Source organism: Galeopterus variegatus, unplaced genomic scaffold, assembly GCF_000696425.1.
Source record: "Galeopterus variegatus unplaced genomic scaffold, G_variegatus-3.0.2 Scaffold3677, whole genome shotgun sequence".
NCBI lineage: Eukaryota > Metazoa > Chordata > Mammalia > Dermoptera > Cynocephalidae > Galeopterus > Galeopterus variegatus.
This window is the reverse complement of record NW_007729788.1, coordinates 26,312-44,773: the sequence shown is the minus strand read 5'-3', so window position 1 is coordinate 44,773 and position 18,462 is coordinate 26,312. Positions and strand designations below refer to the sequence as shown.

Sequence of the window (18,462 nt, the reverse complement as noted above, 5' to 3'; positions counted from 1 at the left end):
CCCATGCTGTGCTCAGGTCAGTGCTGATGGAGTGGTTGCGCTATGGCAGGTGGCAGGTAATGAACTGGGAGATGAGCTAGGGCCCAGATCACGTATGGCCTTTTGACTATGGAGAGAAGTTTTCATTTCATTCTGAATGTGTGTGAAGCCGCTATAGGATTCTGAGCAGGGGAATATGTAATCTGTATATTTTAAAAACATTTTTCTACATTTATATAAATAAATGACTGAATAATTTAATAAATGGGGAAGAACAGATGAATTTCTCATACAGAAGAATTCCAAATAATGTATGTTACATACTCCGCCTTCGAGGAGGTGGAGCCTAACTCCCCATTCCTTAAGTGGGTCTGTGCACAGTGACTTCCTTCCAAAGAATATACTGTGGAAAGGGGGGAATGGAGTAACTATGTTGGAGAAACCTGACAATGCTCCTTCAGCCAGGCGATCAAGGTCAACATCAACAGTGACAAGTCATGCTGATGGTATGTACTCTTGATACGATGGGATGAAAATGGCACTTTACCTCTTCTGCCCCAACCCATAACCCCAGTCTACTCAAGAGAAAAACATCAGACAAATCCTAATCAAGGGGCATTCTACAATATATCTAACTAGTACTCCTCAAAACTGCCAAGGTCATCAAAAACAAGAAAAGTCAGAGAAACTGTCACAGCTAAGAGGAGCTTAAGGAGACATGACGATTAAATGTAATGAGGTATCCTGGTTGGAACTATGGAAGAGACAAAACATTAGGTAAAAACTAAGGAAATCTGAATAAAGTATGGACTTTAGTTAACAATAAGTGTATCAACATTGGTTCATTAATTGCAACAAATGTACCATACTAATGTAAGATGTTAATAACAGGGGACACTGGGTCTGGAATATAGTAAACTCTCTGTACTATCTTTGAAATTTTTCTGTAAATCTAAAACTTTTCTAAAATCAAGTTTATTAAAAACAAACAAACAACACTGCTTTGGCTACTAAGTGGAGAATTCACTGTAGTGGGATAGGAATTGAAGTAGGGAAACTACTTAGGAATCTTAGATTTGCTGTTTACTGGCCACGTGACCTTGAATTATTTTATTTTACTACAACTTCATTTTCTTATGCGTAAAATGGGAATATTTATTGAAAGTGATGTGGAGAGGATTTAATGATATAACACGGAGGGCAGCACAATGCTCTACGAGGTTGATTATTATAACTCGAAATTTTATGTAATAAACCTATTATACACTTTCTATGTGCAAATCTAGCAAATAGCACAACCAAAACTATGAGTAACTGAAGGTAAACACTGTAATGCTTACTCATAAGGAGTTCTGGGGTTTAGGGAAATCCTGGAACCTTTGTAGTCAAGGCATTATGTTCACACCACTAAAACTCAAGGAAGCTCCCAGGCCCAATGCATGGTTCAAGGGTTGTAGCATCTGGAGCAGGAGAGGCCCAGAAAAAACCTACAGCTGAAGGCCTCTTCACTGACCTCTACTTAGTAAACACATAAGGAATACTGGAACGATCTCCAGTCTCTTTGGAAAACATAGTGACTCTTGCCTCTGGTTCATGGTTAGCAGTATCCCTCTAGTATCCCCCATTTACTTCTGTTCCTATCAGTTGAGATGCATGCTTAACAAGATTGGTTATTTCTTCCTAGTTGCACTTGCTATTATGTAATTTAATTAAATATCACATAAGCCAATGAAATGAGGATGAAAAGAGAATTGCTATTTCTATGAAAACCAAGTCGAAAAAGTTGGAGACTCAACAGAGATAAGCTTCTAGAATAAGCTGCCACTGAATTAGTTGAAGGTGAGACCACTTTAAAGATTTGGAAAAATCAGAAAGAGAATTCTGCACTATTCCATCACAAGAGTTTTTAAGTTCTTATTCCATTGTAAAGGACTGAAATGGAAGCTGGACTTGTATTATGTGGGCGCATTTCATGCAGAGACAACTTGGGGCTCCAGAAGACCTACGCTCAATAAAAGGGCTTGGTTCTCCAACAAAATACTGTCTACGAATGGAAGCTGGACTTGTATTATGTGGGCGCATTTCATGCAGAGACAACTTGGGGCTCCAGAGGACCTACGCTCAATAAAAGGGCTTGGTTCTCCAACAAAATACTGTCTACGCAAGTATATACAAAGAAATGTTAAGGGATATGTGTATCATCTTTATGGTTTTAAACCTTTTAAACTTTTAACTTACTTAAAAATGTATTATAAACATTTTAAACATAGACAAAAGGAGAGAACATATTTCCATATGCTCATAATTAGATTAAACAGGAAGATTTTGCCACTTCGTGGACTCATGGGTTGCCGTACAATCTGGCAGTGGCAGCAGGAGCAGCAGTACTCTTAGGTATCACAGAGATAATTCACTTGCTTGCAGACCCTTGGATTGCTTAAATGCTCTCAATTTTCTTTTATTCAACATAAAAATATTTTTTGCTTATTGCCATTTTCTAATGTAACATTCTGAATATTATTCTATACCAGCTTCATCACTGTTATATAACCTAATTGGTAAAATTATGCTGACATCTTTAATGAGGCAATGTCACATGATAAAGAGATTTTCTCTGGTGATGGATGTGGACATTAGCTACCCAATATCATGTGTTGGGGCAGTAGAGAATGGGAAGTCTGGGAGTACCTGAACAATTCCTTCAAGTAGGTCTCATGACATTAAGTAAAATTTGTTCTTTGAAGAACTTTCTTGATCACCACTGATCAGGAATTTAACAAATCTTTTACAAAACTTAAAAGGTGCAAGCCTGTATCAAATCCAAAGCCAAGATTGTTTTCAGTTAGCGAAACCTGAATCCTAAGGAAGAACCAGAAATATTTTCTTCAAAGACAAGCAGGCATCACAGGCATTACTACAACAATCACAGGCATAAGCTGTGAAAATGGAAATACGATTTCTTAGAAAGTTAGGATAGAGATGATATTTAATCTGCTTTCTGGCTAGGAAGGTGATGACATGCACATTTCCAACTTCTCTCTAAATAGATTTCTTTCCTCAACCTATTCCTGACCATCCAGATTTCAGAAATCAAGGAAACTTCAGGCTGTATATTTTGGAACTTTTCAATAAGCCAAGATTTAGCTTTTATTTGGGCAAGCTTGACTAAAGTCTCAACAATGTTTAGTCTTTTCTAGTCCAAGATGAGCTGATAAGGGGCCTACTGAAGGGCAAAACGTGGCCTGAAAGTGTAAAAGTAAAGGTGCTTGACCAAGGGGGCAGATTACAGAGAGGAACTGAATGGACTAACAGAGAAACTAAACCTCCTGCCTTGTGCCCTCTGTCTAAAGCTAATGGCTCTCAACTAAGGGTCACGTTGAACATGCCAGGGATTCTAGCTTATTACCCCCCAGTTCAGAAACACTGCTCTCAGCCATGTTATCAACCTTGGCCACACATTACAATCACCTGGAGAGATTTAAACACCCCCAATGCCCAGGCTGTATTATCCAAGATCAATTAAGTCAACCTCTAAAAGTGGGCTCAGACACGAATAATTTTTAAAACTTCTCAGGTGATTCCAATGTGCAGCCAAGGTTTGAAGGACTGCTCTCAGCAGAGTTTTTTACCTTGTTGAAACAGACAAAACTCACACATTGTAGAACATCCCTGGCACATTTAAGAAAAACCAATTTACTTAACACCAAATACCAAAAACATTGGTTATATATAAGTCACAAGCGCTAGCCATGTATATTAACAGTCTATAAATATAGAAAGTACCCTCAGAGGTGTATTTAAAGGATACCCCATTCATATATGATGTCACATAACCTTGTATTTGAGGCAAAGCCGAGAATCTACTTATTTTTAAAATGTTTCCCATATGATTATAGTATGTAGCCAGGCTTAACAAAGACTATACTGGGGTGTGGAGTCATTACATGTGTGCAAATCACCACATGAATACAGTTAATCTTTAATTCTAAGAAGCTGTGAGGATACTGCTGGAATGGTGCCTGCCTGGAGCAGCTGGCAAAATGATGGGGCTGTGAAGGCTGGACACAGTGATCTGGAAAACAGCTTCTCAGACATGTGTGAGTGTGAGGCAGTATGCAAGGGATGATGGCTTCCCCCCTTCCTTTCACCTTTCCTCCAAGTTTTCCATAATGAGTTTTGTTTTTGTTTTGTTGGCAGCTGGCAGGTACAGGGATCAAAACCCTTGACCTTGGGTTCTAACACTGTGCTCTAACCAGTGAGTCCTCCTCAATGAGTTTTTAATTTTTTTCATAAAGGAAAAAAAAAAAAACCCTTAAAGGTAAACAAAACACCTGATTACATCCAATGCTGGTCATGTTTGTGATGAAACTTTACAAATTAACTGTTACTACTATGATCCTACCACATTTTTTTTTTTTCTTAAAGGAATTTAGGCACTTCAGGAAAACAAATGTGCTCTCCTGGCTCATTTAAGCACCCTAAAATGCCTCTCTTCAATGGTCAGCCTCAAGAGGTTTCCGTGGCCACGTCCCCGTCGAGGGAGAAGCTACGGCACTGATGCTGGAACACTCCACAGCTTGCACCGCCTGCTGCTCAAATGATTTAATGGTCTCTCTTTGTGGAAGGAGGTCTTTGAAAAAAATCAATACAAAGCCTATCTGGCAGGCTATAAATAAATTCTTTTGAGCACTACACCCACTTTATGCAAAGCACTTGTATCAGTGTGAGATTAGAGGATTAGGAGTCTTCTGTTTAACAGAAATCTAGTCAAGAAGAATCTTTCTTGAGAAGCCCAATATTTATAAAATAACTACACTTTGCAAAATAAACTGAAGATGAAAGGCACCATATCAGTACTCAGTAACAAGACCATTCTAACAATGATCATTTTCACAAGAATTACAGAATTGGCATCAGAAACTATCATGTATAAACAGACTTATCTTGTTTGCAATAAAGGAGTATTGGGATCTCTTCAGGGTCAAATCACATTGGAGCTTTTATTTACAATAATTTAAAAGCACTACGTAAAGTCAACATGACTATATAATAGCATTAAATATACTTCATTTAAAAAGTTCAATCATAGTGTGTCTCATCTCAACAAATTTATTTATAACTTTTAATTTCTAAAATAACTTGAATAGTTGGGTCTGAGGGAATGCGTAAGGTTTAACTAATTAAATAACACTTTCTGTCTTCTCAAACTTTTTTTTTCTATTTTGTCCCATTTCACTAACATTTAGAGTTATAATGTTAGTGTCAGATACATGAACTGATATTAAATTTTTAGGAAAAGGATTTTGAAATCCCACCAAACCCAAAGGGATAAATTACTTTATTGGGGAGAAACAAAGAACCTTCATCAGCAGCTAATTCCCAAAGAAAAAGTAAACAAACTGGTACACATTTCTAAAATTGATACACTGGGTCTGTATAATACAGTCTTGCCTAAGCTAGCCTGCCTGTCCTGCCTATTTTCACTCTCCAGTATTGCTCTCTGCGTGCTAGCCACTAAGCTATCTTTCAGTCCTGCAACCTCCAACCTCAGGGCCTTTATTTAAAAATAAGAATATGCTAAAATACTCGCTAGGCACACACACCATTCTTTTTACCCGGTTAATGCTAACATAGTCTGTTGTTTGGGCTTCAGGTCATTCTTTCCTTCTAGGTTTAATTCTACCTTCAGTAGTTAAATTTCAGTAGTTGAGTGACAGAATAGTATCCCAGTCCCAGCCTGACCACTTATGTACTATGTACTGGGTCATTTCTTTATGTCGCTGAGGCTTAGTTTCCTCACAAGATTGTTTTGAATAACAATTCAGCTAACATACACAAAGCATTTATATGCATTAGTATTTTTCTTTTGTATGAATCTTACTGTAACCTTTCTCAGTTCTTTCTCAGTCAGAAAGGGTCTTTATTTCTCTTTTTACTTTTAATAGTTTAGCTAGTTCCTTTCAGTACATTAAAGATACTCAACTATCTTTTTTCATAAGGAAAATTCTTAAAGTTTTATTACAAACAGCAGCAGCATTGAATGTAATCAGATATTTTGTTTATTTTATTTTTACATATTTTTGGTGGCTGGCCAGTAAGGAGATGTTTATTTTTAAGTAAGGTTTTTATTTCCTTTATGAAGAAATTGTTCTACTGGTGCTGTGAAGAAAGCTAATTGTCAACTCTTTGTAGATAATACAAAGTCTTCTCTGGTTGCTTTCCGAGGATCTTGTGTTTGTATTCTGCAGTTTCTTTATGATTATGTCTAGGTGTAGAATTATTCTTATTTACCCATTTTGAGACTCATTCTGATGTTCTGATCTGAGAATTCATGACCTGAATAAATTTTGGAAATTTCTCAGCCATTAATTCTTCAAATGTTTTCTCACCCTAATTCTCTTTTCTTTTTTGGAATTCCAATTAGATGGTTCTCTATCCTCCATGTCTGAAAACCTCGTTTCAGATTTTCTGTATTGCATTTTGGAAAATTTTCTTACATGTATTTTCCAGTCACTAATTCTCCACTCTGACATTTAACCCATCCACTGAGTTTTAAATTTCAATATCTTTTGTTCTTAAAATCTGTAAGTTCTAGGGAGCACTTCTCTGACTCTTTTAGATGGTGTTTCCCAGATTGATGCTCATATTTGGCTCCCAATAAACTTTACAAAATTTAAAAATAATAAAAATAAAATCTGTAAGTTCTATTTGTTTTGTGTTCAACTCTGGTCTTTTGAGATAGTCTTTTCTTTCATTATGTTTTTAATTCCTTCTTTTAGGTCTTTAGAAATTTTAAACGTAACTATTTTATAGTCAATAAAACCATGGTTTTATTGCCAATAAAACCATTTTATATGCACATTTGTCAGACATATTTTTCAAATATTTTCTTTCAGGTTGTGCTTTATTTATTTCTTAATAATATCATTTTTTTTTTTTTTTTATGACCGTTAAGGGGATTGCAACCCTTAGCTTGGTGTTGTCTGCACCACGCTCAGCCAGTGAGCGCACCGGCCATCCCTATGTAGGATCCAAACCTGCGGCCTTGGTGCTACCAGCGCCGCACTCTCCCGAATAAGCCACGGGGCCGGCCCTTAATAATATCTTTTGATGAACAAAAGATTTTACATTTAATAAGTTCCAATTTAGCAATTTTTAAAATGGTTTGAGGTTCCTGTAAACACTCTAAGAACTCTTTCATTATTCTTCAGAGGAGAATGAAGATATTTTCCAATGCTTTCTTTTAGTAGCTTTATGGTTTTAGATTTCATGTTTAAGTTCATGATACATTTCAAACTGATTTCCTTGTATGGTGTGAGGTAGGGGTTGAGGGTTCTCCATACAGACATCTAGTTGTCCCAGCAACATTTGTTTAAAAGATTTTCCTTCCCTGATTGAATTGCTTTTGTGTCTTTGTTGAAAGTCATTTGATCTGACAGGTGAGTCTACTTTACAGATGCTCTTTTCTTCTGTTCCCTTGATTTATTTATCCATCCATTTTTCAATATATCACTTTCTTGATAAAGTCAGTCTTGACATCAAGCAGGGTTAAATCTGCCACCTTTGTTCTTCTTTTTCAAGACTGTTATGGTGATTTGAGGTCCTTTGGTTTTCCAAATAAGTTTTTAAATCAGTTTTCCAATTTTTACAAAAAAAGCCTTTTAGGATTTTGATTGGCATTAAATCTACAGATCAATTTTGGGAAATTTGCCATCTTAACAATACTGAATCTTTCAATCCATAAATATGGCATACCTCTCCATTTATTTAGCTTTTCTCTAATTTCTCTTAGCAATCTTGTTATAGTTTTCAGTCTTGAACACCTTTCATTAATATTTCATCTATCCATAAATATTTGATATTTTTTAATACTATGGTAAATGGTATTTTTTTTAAATTTCATTTTCTAATTGTTCATTGCTAATAGATATAAATACTGTTGATTTGTGTATTGTTATATACTTTACATCTTGCAACATTGCTATAAATTTACTTATCTTTTCTACTTTTTAAAGACTACTTTTTCCTTCCCAGTGTTTACCCCCTTTTCTTCTTGTCATGTTGCACTGGCTACATGTCTCCAGTACAATTTTGAATATAGGTGGTAAAAGTGGACTTCTTTGTCTTGTTCCCAATATTAGGGGGAAAATGTTCCAAAATCTAAGTCTTAAGTGTAATAATAGCTGTAGGTTTTTGTAGGTGCTCTTTATTAGGGTGAGGAAGTTTCCTTCTATTCCTAGCGTGTGGAGTTTTATCATAAATGAATGTTGTATTTTGTCAAATGCTTTTTCTGCACCTGTTGAAATGATCTTATAATTTTCTTCTTTAAACTGTTAATGTGGTGAATTACGTTGGTTCATTTTTATGTAGTACATAAATTTGCATTCCTAGGATAAATCTTACTTGATCATGGAATATTATCCATTTACATATTGTTGGATTCAATTTGCTAATATTTTGGTAAGGATTTTTACATCTATGTTCATGAGAAAATCGGGCCAGAAATTTTCTTTTCTTGTAATGCCTTTGTAGTATTTTGGGATCAGGTTATAGTGGTCTGATAAAATGACTTGGAAAGTGTTCCTTACTCCTCTATTTACTGAAAGTTTGCATTGGATTGATATTATTTCTTCCTTAAATATATGATAGCATTTAACAGTTAAGCTATTTGGACTTGGAATGTTTTTGGTGGGTAGTCAATTATGAATTCTTTTTTCTTTTTAATGTAGGATAGTTTGATTTTCTATTTATTCCTGGGTCAGTTTTGTTAATTTGTATCTTTCAAAAAATCTATTTCATCTAGGTTGTCAATTTATCGGCAAAAAGTTGTTCACAAAATTCTTTATCATCCTTTTAATGTCTGTAGGATCTGTAGTGATGTTCCTTCTTTCACTTCTGATATTGGTAATTTGTATTTTCTCTCCTTTTTTCTTGATCACTATTTCTAGGGGTTCATTAATTTTATTGATCTTTTTAAAGAACTAAATTCTAGATCTTTGATTTTCTCTTCTTGATTCATTTTTCAAAGAAAGAGACCATTACAGGTAAAATTAAAGGCCCCTTCAATCTCTTCCCTAAATATATTCCCCTCCTTCTGTTCACCATTTCCCTCACATTTGTATATTAAAGTAATGCTAATATCTGATACTCTACTGGGATCCTCTGTTTACTTACCATGTTTCCTGCCTCTGCAGCCAGCCGGGCAGCATAGCGAGCTATGAGCCGGTGTTCTTCATCCAGTCGGCTAGGACTGTCCAGGACACTGCCAAGGAGATAAAAATTCAACAGGTGTCTATTAAACATCCCCTACTCTTGCTCCATTCTTAGAAAGAACAGATGAGAGAAAAACTTGTAAAAAAAGAATTGTAACAAAAGAAATGGAGGCCTGGGTCATAGATGCTAATGGTCTTCTGAGACATAAGGGGATTTACAGAAATAACGAGGCCTCATGTGTCATTCCTCTTTCGTAGCACATCCCTGAGGCTCCCCACCATCAGAGGAGCCCTTCCTTTTGAATGCAAGGGCTGAGAAAAGACAGGGCACCCACAAAGTCGGAGACAAGGATTTCTAAACAAATGTTTTAGAAAAAACTCATGACTTTTTAGACCGAGATGTGGAATTCAAAAGACCAACAGCATCATGAAAAACAGAGGGCTGAGAAAAAGTATCCTTAACACTGGTTGAGCAAAAGTGGGGAACCCTGGCCAGGGCAGAACAAACATACCATAAAGTTGGAGAGGACTCGCTGGTATCAAACATTCCCTTTTAATGTCTCTTTCTCTTCTTTACTACGCTCATTCTACAACAATAGCCCCATCTTAGAGTGAATTAGTTTCATCCATTAATAAGAGTGCCAGCACTCTAAAAATTTAAAGACACTCAGATGGGCTATCAGATGATAAGGCACCTGGATGAAAGGAGGGTTCTTGAGTAGTAGGCTGGCTCTGCATATATCTGATGACGATATGGAACTTCTGACTGATTCTGAAGTGACTTCTTTAATTTAGTACATTATGTCAACTGCTACTTATCCACCTCAGGGCAGTCCTAGATTAATAAGGATTGTGGCTATAAAATTCTCTTTGTTTAAGACTGGCAGATACTTTAAGACAACAGTGATGATGGTGCCGTGCTGCCTGGTGAAGACTACTGTGTCTTGCTCTACTTTGGCCCTAGGTTCTTGGATTTTCCAAAAACTCTTGATCAGAATTTAGCAGTATGAAAAGTAATATGTAAAAATTTAAAGACACAAATTCAATACTCACCAAATCTTGTTATAATTATTGAGGTGCATCTGTGAAGAGTGAGGCTAAATTAACAAAGATCTGTCTGAACTTTTCATGTATAGAATCAACTATATTTTTTCTTTCTTTTTTCTTTTTTTTTTTTTTTTTTGTCTTTTGTCTTTTTTCCGTGTCCGGCAACGGATCGCAACCCTCAGTGTTGCCCCTGTACCGGACCGGGGACCGGCAACGGGATTGCAACCCTCGGTGTTGCTCCTGCGCCTCGCTCAGCCAGTGAGCGGGAACCGGTCTGTATGTGGGATCCGAACCCTCGGGCGGGAGTGCCGCCGCGCTTCCCAAGCGGCGCACTATCCAGTGCGCCACCGGGCCGGCCCTCAACTATATTTTTTCTAGAGTTTTTTTACCTTTCTAAGTTTCTATCTCTGTGGCTAATTCTTTAAGCTTAACTTACTTAGACTTTTCTCTAGGATGGATTTTTTTTTAAATGTGCTTTAAGTCTTCTTCCTATGACATTTGTCAACACTTTATAATTTTAGATGTGCAAATATCAGTTTCCACAATGTATAATCATTCTCTCAAAAGATGATCTTGTAATAAGAACATGCTACCATCAGTTGGGTTTAATACTTTAGGGTCAAGGCCCCAAGGTCAGAGCTGAACTATAATATTTGTGCCTTAAAGGTTTTTGTCTAAAATAAGACAACTATCTTTAACTTTCAAATAAAAAAACAACAAAAATGAATGTTGAACGGTACAAGTAGATGATATTTTGGAGGGACTGGCAGCCTAGGAAGTGGGATCTAAAGTGGCTGACCTCCGTCATTTGGCAAAGGATACAATAGGTTCCTCTGTGCAAAAGAGCTCCTTTTTTCATGATATTTTGGAGGGACTGGCAGCCTAGGAAGTGGGATCTAAAGTGGCTGACCTCCGTCATGTGGCAAAGGATACAATAGGTTCCTCTGTGCAAAAGAGCTCCTTTTTTCTCTCTACCATATTCCATCTCCCTAGGAAGGTTAATCCTATTTGTTATTTATACACAAGTGCTGATGATATGTCTGCTTTAATTGGGTAGGCTCTGTAGCCAGAAACTAGAATCTTGTGTTGATGAGAGGTTTTAACATTACTGAAAATTATTTCAGGACTATTAGAAAGTTTCCTTACTCTTATGTTTGAATTGACTTTCATTTTCAGAATTAGTTAGCCAGGAAATTTTTGGCTTCAAGGAAATATGAGCCTCAGTTTCTTAGACTATACTCACTTATCATGTTCTCCCAGGGCTACTGGACACAATTCTTGCCCAGGGACCCTAGGTTCCTAAGCAATGAGATTTGAGGACCTTGGCTAAACCTACCATAAACTTTCTTGGGCTGAAATGCCAGGTAACAGTCTCTGTCAAACATTCCATAAATGGAAACTTTCATTTACCCTGGACAATTACCCTTACTGATAATAAGTAATTTGTCCTGCCTAGCGTGAAACACCTTTATTCCTAGAGCCCAAGAGGCTGGGACAGAGTGCACAGAAGGGATGAGGAGACACTCTTTGTGATACTATGTACATTACCAGACCCTTCCTCTCCATCTATAGGATAAGCCTATTCAACATATTTGGGGGGTTGGAAAACCCTAGTTTCTCTAAGGCTTTAGTGATAGGTAAATGCCCCCAAATAGTGATGCTGTTTAGTCATACTATGAAAACTATGGGAAATGGTATGAAGTGTAATCTTAAAAATAGTTTTTTAAGTATATATTTGTTTCCCATTGATTATTTAATTTATTCTTCTGTTATCATGAGGAGTAGCAGTGAGGTCCGATGACCTTTCTAAAGAGCCTTGGCATGCTATGGGCAAAACTAAGATCAAAATTCAAGGCTCTATCCTCTGTTATGTGCACAGTTTATAAATTATGGTTTTTTCCTCTAAGAATAAGAATCTTGAAGCAGGATATTACAAGTTGTTGTGTGACTACTCTTGTAGAAGGGTGGGACAGCTTTGGATTATTTAAACTTTACCTGTCATCCTCCTTGAAGAATGGTGGTGGGTGTGGGCATGGAGTGGGCAGGAGGCTTTGGGTCTGCCTGAATGTAATAGCACTTTGTTTGGTATTACCTATTTTTAAAAAGGGTTAACTTTGCTACAGTTAGCGGTTATCAAACATTTCTACATCCCAACCCACTGAGGAATCAATCACATTCCCATATTAACACTGAGTCACTACCATAGTAGTTTTCAGGATAAGGGGTATGTAAAGCTATTATAATGTATGTAATTATTATAACATGAGGAGGTATATAGAGTCTGGAAAAAGCACCTCAGGTGACAATGATCCAATACCACTTCTGGGAATCACTGGTTTAAAAAATCAACAATGACAGATTTCTGTCAATAGATAAAGGACAGGAAAGATGTTACAGAGTGATGGTATTGAAGCCCCCAGATGAAACAAAGTGAGGTATCTGTGGGGTGATCAACCCTAAACTCTGAATGTCAATAGAAAGATTTCATTATTTAGGCAAGAATGAACAGGAAGAAGATGCATCAAATACCTCTGTGAATGTCACATCTCTGCAATTGTAAATTTCTCAGAGGTTTATCTACTCTAAGTATAATCTGAAGGAAGTAAGCCCCCCTCTAAAGGAGGATTTCTGACTCTATCTTTAGGTAAGTGAGCGCCTGGGCTTGGCAAGGCTTCCTTCTCTGTAGAAGCTAATGCTTTAGCAGTTATTTTAACTCTGCCAAACAGAGCTGGTAGCTGCTCAAGAAAAACCCCACACGCATAGCTTAGAGCTTTCTCCTGCTGGCAGCCCCGGGTAGCAAAGCTCTCCCTCCCCCTGAGCAGCCCCTGGTCCCGCCTGGGCTGCTCTCCCACTGACCGTGCACAGCGCTGCAGACGGGCCACATAGGAGGCTATCAGCGCATGCTCATCGGCCAGGTGATTGGGTGCCTCCCGGCCATACTGTAACCTAGGAACGAGGGAGGCAAAGACAGCAAGTGCGACATAGACACACACAGAGGGAGAAATGAACACGGATTAAAATGGGCAAACTTCAAAGAAAAACGGAAAAAATAATAAATCATGATAAAGAAAACAATAAAAACCACAATGCATAATGGAACATGGCGTTAGACCATCAAGAATCCATCACACAAATCCTTTGGAAAAAAGCAGTCCTTGAGGAGTGGTTTTGGCCATCTGCTACGATATAGTCCTTAGGAGGACTTCTTGAGGAGTCACCACAGGAACCTTGCCCACCAGTTTTGTCCAGGTTCTGGGCTCTGTGATGGCTGTGGTTTTTAGGGAATGCCCTCCGGCAGGACTAGTGAAGCAAAGTGGATCCATGTAATATTACTAAGGGAACCCCTAATGCTCTGGTTTTACAGCTTTTGTCTACATTTAATAATTTTTCAGTGTTAGCTCATACTACCAGTTAAATATTTTTCTTTCTATAAGGAAATAATGCCTTTAGCATCAGCTTATTTTCTCCCATAAAACTGGTATTTGAACCAAACTCATTAGAATTTTATCCAATTGTAAGACAATACTGTATACATTCTGAGTGAGGCTCTGTCTTTGAGATATATGGAAGGTCTTTAAGTACGTGGTCTTTTCTCCCATAAAACTGGTATTTGAACCAAACTCATTAGAATTTTATCCAATTGTAAGACAACACTGTATACATTCTGAGTGAGGCTCTGTCTTTGAGATATATGGAAGGTCTTTAAGTACGTGGTCTTTTTTTTTTTTAACTTTTAACTATAGAAATGTTAAAATGCACAAAATAGAGTAATCTAATGACTACCCCTGATATACCCATCACAAATATCAACATTTTGCCAATTTTGTTTAATCCATTCTTCCATCCCCCAATTTTTGTTCAGGGAAGGGTGGCAATTATTAACCTGGCAATATCTGTTAGATAGTGAAAACATTTCACATCACCTCAACCCCATTATCACACCTAAAAAAACTGACAAAAACATCTTAATTTCCAACCCATCTGAAAATTTCCTCAAATCTTAAAAAATGTCCTTTTACAGTTAAAATAAAGATCTAAACAAGGTCCACTTTGCATTTGGTTGATATGATTCTTTCAGGTTTCTATTTGATAGATACATTTGTTTTTGATCCATAACAGTTCCCCCTTTTCCCTGTTTTGCTCATGTCATTTATTTATGAAAAAATCAGGTTATCTTGTAGAATATCATATACTGGGATTTGACTGATTTCCTGTGGTGTCATTTAATTTGCTTCTCTATCCTCTGTGGTTATATCTACATGCTTGATTAAAGTTTTTGCTTTTACAGAGGCTCTGCAACTTGGGTTACATGCAGATAAACCCATCGTAAGTTGAAAATATTGTAAGTTGAAAAATGCATTTACTACACCTAACCTACTAAATATCATAGCTTAACCTAGCCTACCTTAAATGTATTCAGAACACTTACATTAGACTACAGTTAGGCAAAATCATCTAACACAAAGCCTATTTTGTAATAAAATATTGAATATCTCACGTAATTTATTGAATACCATATTGAAAGTTAAAAAAGGAATGGTTGTATGGGTACTCAAAGTATGGTTTCTATTGAATACTGATGGCTTTTGCACCATCATAAACTCCAAAAGATCATTAAGTCAAACCATCATATGTCAGGGACTGCCTATATTTTGTTTTTGAGAAGTGGCAAAAATCTGTTATAGGTAATTGGGTGAACTTATAAATCAAAAAGGAGGCACATAATAAAATGGAATGTAAATATTGATTTACAGCAGATTCAGATTTTATTGGTCAACATGTCTCCACTATAAAGTCCCCATCAACTTTTCACCTAATGATTTTAGTATTTTCTAATATCAACTAATGGTTGATATTTCCCATTATTTAACAAAATTCAGACTTGGAATCAACCATTATTCAAGGATGCTTGGTTCCCTTTACTGGGAAAGAGTAGAGACCACAATCGGGTCACTAGGATGTTCACTGTTCCTAGGTTGTCACTGCTTCTAGGTCTTTTCAGTGGATAAAGCTAGAAAATCTGTATATTTTAGAAGAAAAATAAATAAGTCCTTTCAGAGCCATGGTGCCATTCTTTCTTCTTCTGGCTTGCATTGTTTTAATGATAAATCATTGGTAATTCTTATCTTTGTTTCCTTGTATGTTACATGTCTTTTTTTCTCTAGATGCTTTCAATATGTTCTCTTTATCAGTGGTTTTCAGCAATTTGATTCTGATGTGCTTGATATCATCTTCTCTGTTTATCCTTCTTACACTTTGCTGGGCTTCTTGTATTTGTAGGTTTATAGTTCTTATCAAATATGTAAAAATTTATTTGGAAATTTGGGGAAAACTATTTCCTTAAATATTTTTGCCCCTTCTGTTAGACTGCTTGACATCGTCCCACAGTTACTGAGGCTCTGTTCATTTTTCAGCCATCCTTTTCTCTGTGCTTCATTTTGGATAGTTTATATTGCTATGTTTTTTCAGTTCAGTGAACTGTTCTTCTGCAATTTCTGTTCTACTGTTAAGTCCAGCTGTTGGGAAAATATAGGAAAATGGTCATGGCCCCTCTGATGTTCAGAATCTTGTCAAGCATTTGATATAAACAGGCACACGTGCCCAGGTGTTCTTTGGTTATCTCTAGTGTAATTGCACATGTGCACCCAGGTGTCCTGGGTTATGGACTTAAGTATAAAGGATGAGTGGCTCTCATCCACAGCGCCCCCCCCCTGGAATGCCCTGGAGCAGGGGGCGGGGGCATGGGGAGCCACTACTACTACTACTACTGCTTCTGGAGGCTGCTGCTGCTAGTGCTCCCAGGACCCTCCACAAGGCCACTGCCACTGCCGGATCTATAAGCTCCCAGGCCTGTAAGCTGCTGCTGCTGCTGAGGAAGCTGAAGACTGAGCTCGTGTCATCTGCCAACAGCTCCCGGAATCTTTCCCAATTACCTAGCATGGACCTGCATGTGAAGGGTTTGTGACCCAGTCTGGACAATGGGCTTGAGGGGTCTGTGAGCTCCAGACCCAGCCCTCACTCTATACCAACAATTGAATTTTTTCATTTCAGGTATCGTCCCTTCACTCTAGGAGTTCCATCTTTTTTATTTAAACATTTTTATTGAAGTAGAATGTGTATGCAGAAAGTTCTAATTACATTTACATCTGGTTCTTTTATTTACTCCATTTCTCTCTTCATTATGTTAATCTTTTCTCCTTTATATTCTTGATTTTTATCATGACTATTTTAAAGTCCATGTCTGCTAATTGCATCATGTCTGCCATTTCTGGCTCTGTTTATACTAAGTTTTCTCCTGGTTACAGGTCATACTTCCTGCTTCTTCCTATGTCTTCCAAATCTCTACTGGATAATGGAAGTGGTGAATTTATGTTATTAAATGTCTGAATCTTGTGCCTTCCTCTAAAGAATCTGGCAGTCAGTTAATTGACTTGTGGACCAGCTCAATCCTTTTGAGGCTTGCGTTTAAGCTTCATTAGCACAGATCTAGAGTAACCTTTACATAGGGCCATTTTTACCTGCTCCTAAGGTGTGGTCTTTCTGGGGCCTTTACTGAATGTCCCAAGTGTTCAATGATGTCTCTCTACTCTGGTTGGTTGGAACTCAAATATCTGTGTGAGCTCAGGTAGTTGGTGCATTTTCAGATCCCCAGGAGTTGTTCTTTCCCAGGTAGTTGTTCTTTGCCTGGTCTCATTAAGTCTTATTCTATGCAAATACAGCTTGACTTTCAGCCTCAAAGACTCAAAGGAACCTCAATGCAGATTCATGGAGCTCTTTTTCTGCAGCTTCTTCCTTTCCAGTATTCTGCCTGGGAAATTCCAGCCTCCCCAAACTCCAACTTCTGTCTCCTTATCTCCTTATCTCAATACAGCCTTGCTCTGCTTCTGTTCTGTACATTTGCTTCCCTTCCCTCAGGAGTCAGTCCTTCACGACTTATTGTCTAATTTCTGAAAATAGTTGTTTCTTGTATTCAGGCCAGTTTTCTAGTAGTTTGTAGTTAGAAATCTAATCTGATTCCAGTTACTTCACCATGACCAGTGTGGAAGTGCTCTCTGTAGTAGCTCATTTTTATCATACTTTTGTAAAGTATTGGTCCACCTCAAACTCTAAATTAAAACAAAATTGCTTTTTTACATCAGAGAGATTGAGAGGTACTTCTACATAACCTTGTAGGCCTTATGAACAGTTTAGCTTTTACTCTGATATAAGAAGCTACTGGAAGGTTTTGCAAAGAGTTGAGATATGACATGATTTATAATTTACTGGGATCATTTGATCTATGGGAAGTAAACTACCAGAGAGCAAGGGGAAGAACCAGCCAATGAGAAGACCATTGCAACATTCCAGATGAGAGACCAGGAAGGGTGGCCAGGAAAACCCTCACAGTAATAGCAGTAGAAGTGGTAAGAAGTAGCAGGATCTTGGACAGATTTTGATGGTGTTTTTGGATAGAGCTGATCTAATAATTGAACAGTTTAGATGGGTACGAGAGAATGACAGGAATCAAGGGTTTTGACTGAGCAACTAGGAAAATGGGATTGCCATTAACTGAGAGGAGGAAGACTCTAGGAGAAGTAGGCTTGGTAGGGGAAGATAGAGAACTCGGTTTGGAACATACTAATTTTGAGTATGTATTAAACATCCAAGTGAAGATACTGATTAGGAGGTGGATATATGAGGTTAGAGTTTCAGGGGAAAGGTCTAGGCCAGAAAAATAAGTCTGGAAGTCACCAGTGTGCAGATGGTATTAAAAGCTATGAGTCTGGATGGGATCACCTGCAGTGAATGAGTGAAGACAGAAAAAAAGAAGTGGTCACTGTAGTATTCTACCATTTAGAATTCAAAGAGGTGTGGAAAAAATAGCAAAGGAGGCCAAGAAGGAATAGGAGGAAAACTAGGAGAGCACAGTATCTGGAGGCCAAGTGCAGAAAAGTGTTTTAAGAAGAAGGGAGAGATCATTCATTGTTAGAGTAAGCAGGACTGAAGCCATGTTGGGACCTAAAATCTCCTAGGCTGTAGGAAATTTTAAACATAGAATTTTTTGTAACAACGAATATGCCAATAAAAAAAATAAATTAAAAATAAATAAATAAAAATAAAAAGACAGTGTTTTTCCTTTGCATATGTCTCTTTGAGTTCCCTCTTTTCCCATAATTATTTGATATTTTGAACCTTGGTTATGAGGCAAAATGACATTATTTACATAAATGTAAAGCTGCCTTCC

General features: G+C 37.4%; 1 protein-coding gene across 1 annotated transcript in view; it reads right to left on the bottom strand.

Moving 5' to 3' along the window:
- Positions 1-18,462, bottom strand: part of LOC103601317 (dystrobrevin beta) — an 88,531-nt gene that overhangs the window by 50,178 nt on the left and 19,891 nt on the right. The window contains exons 3-4 of the mRNA XM_008585704.1: positions 13,095-13,184; positions 9,154-9,241 (exon numbers count right to left, since the gene is read on the bottom strand). Of these exons, the coding sequence (XP_008583926.1) occupies positions 9,154-9,241; positions 13,095-13,184 (178 nt within the window). The remainder of the gene's footprint in view (positions 1-9,153; positions 9,242-13,094; positions 13,185-18,462) is intronic.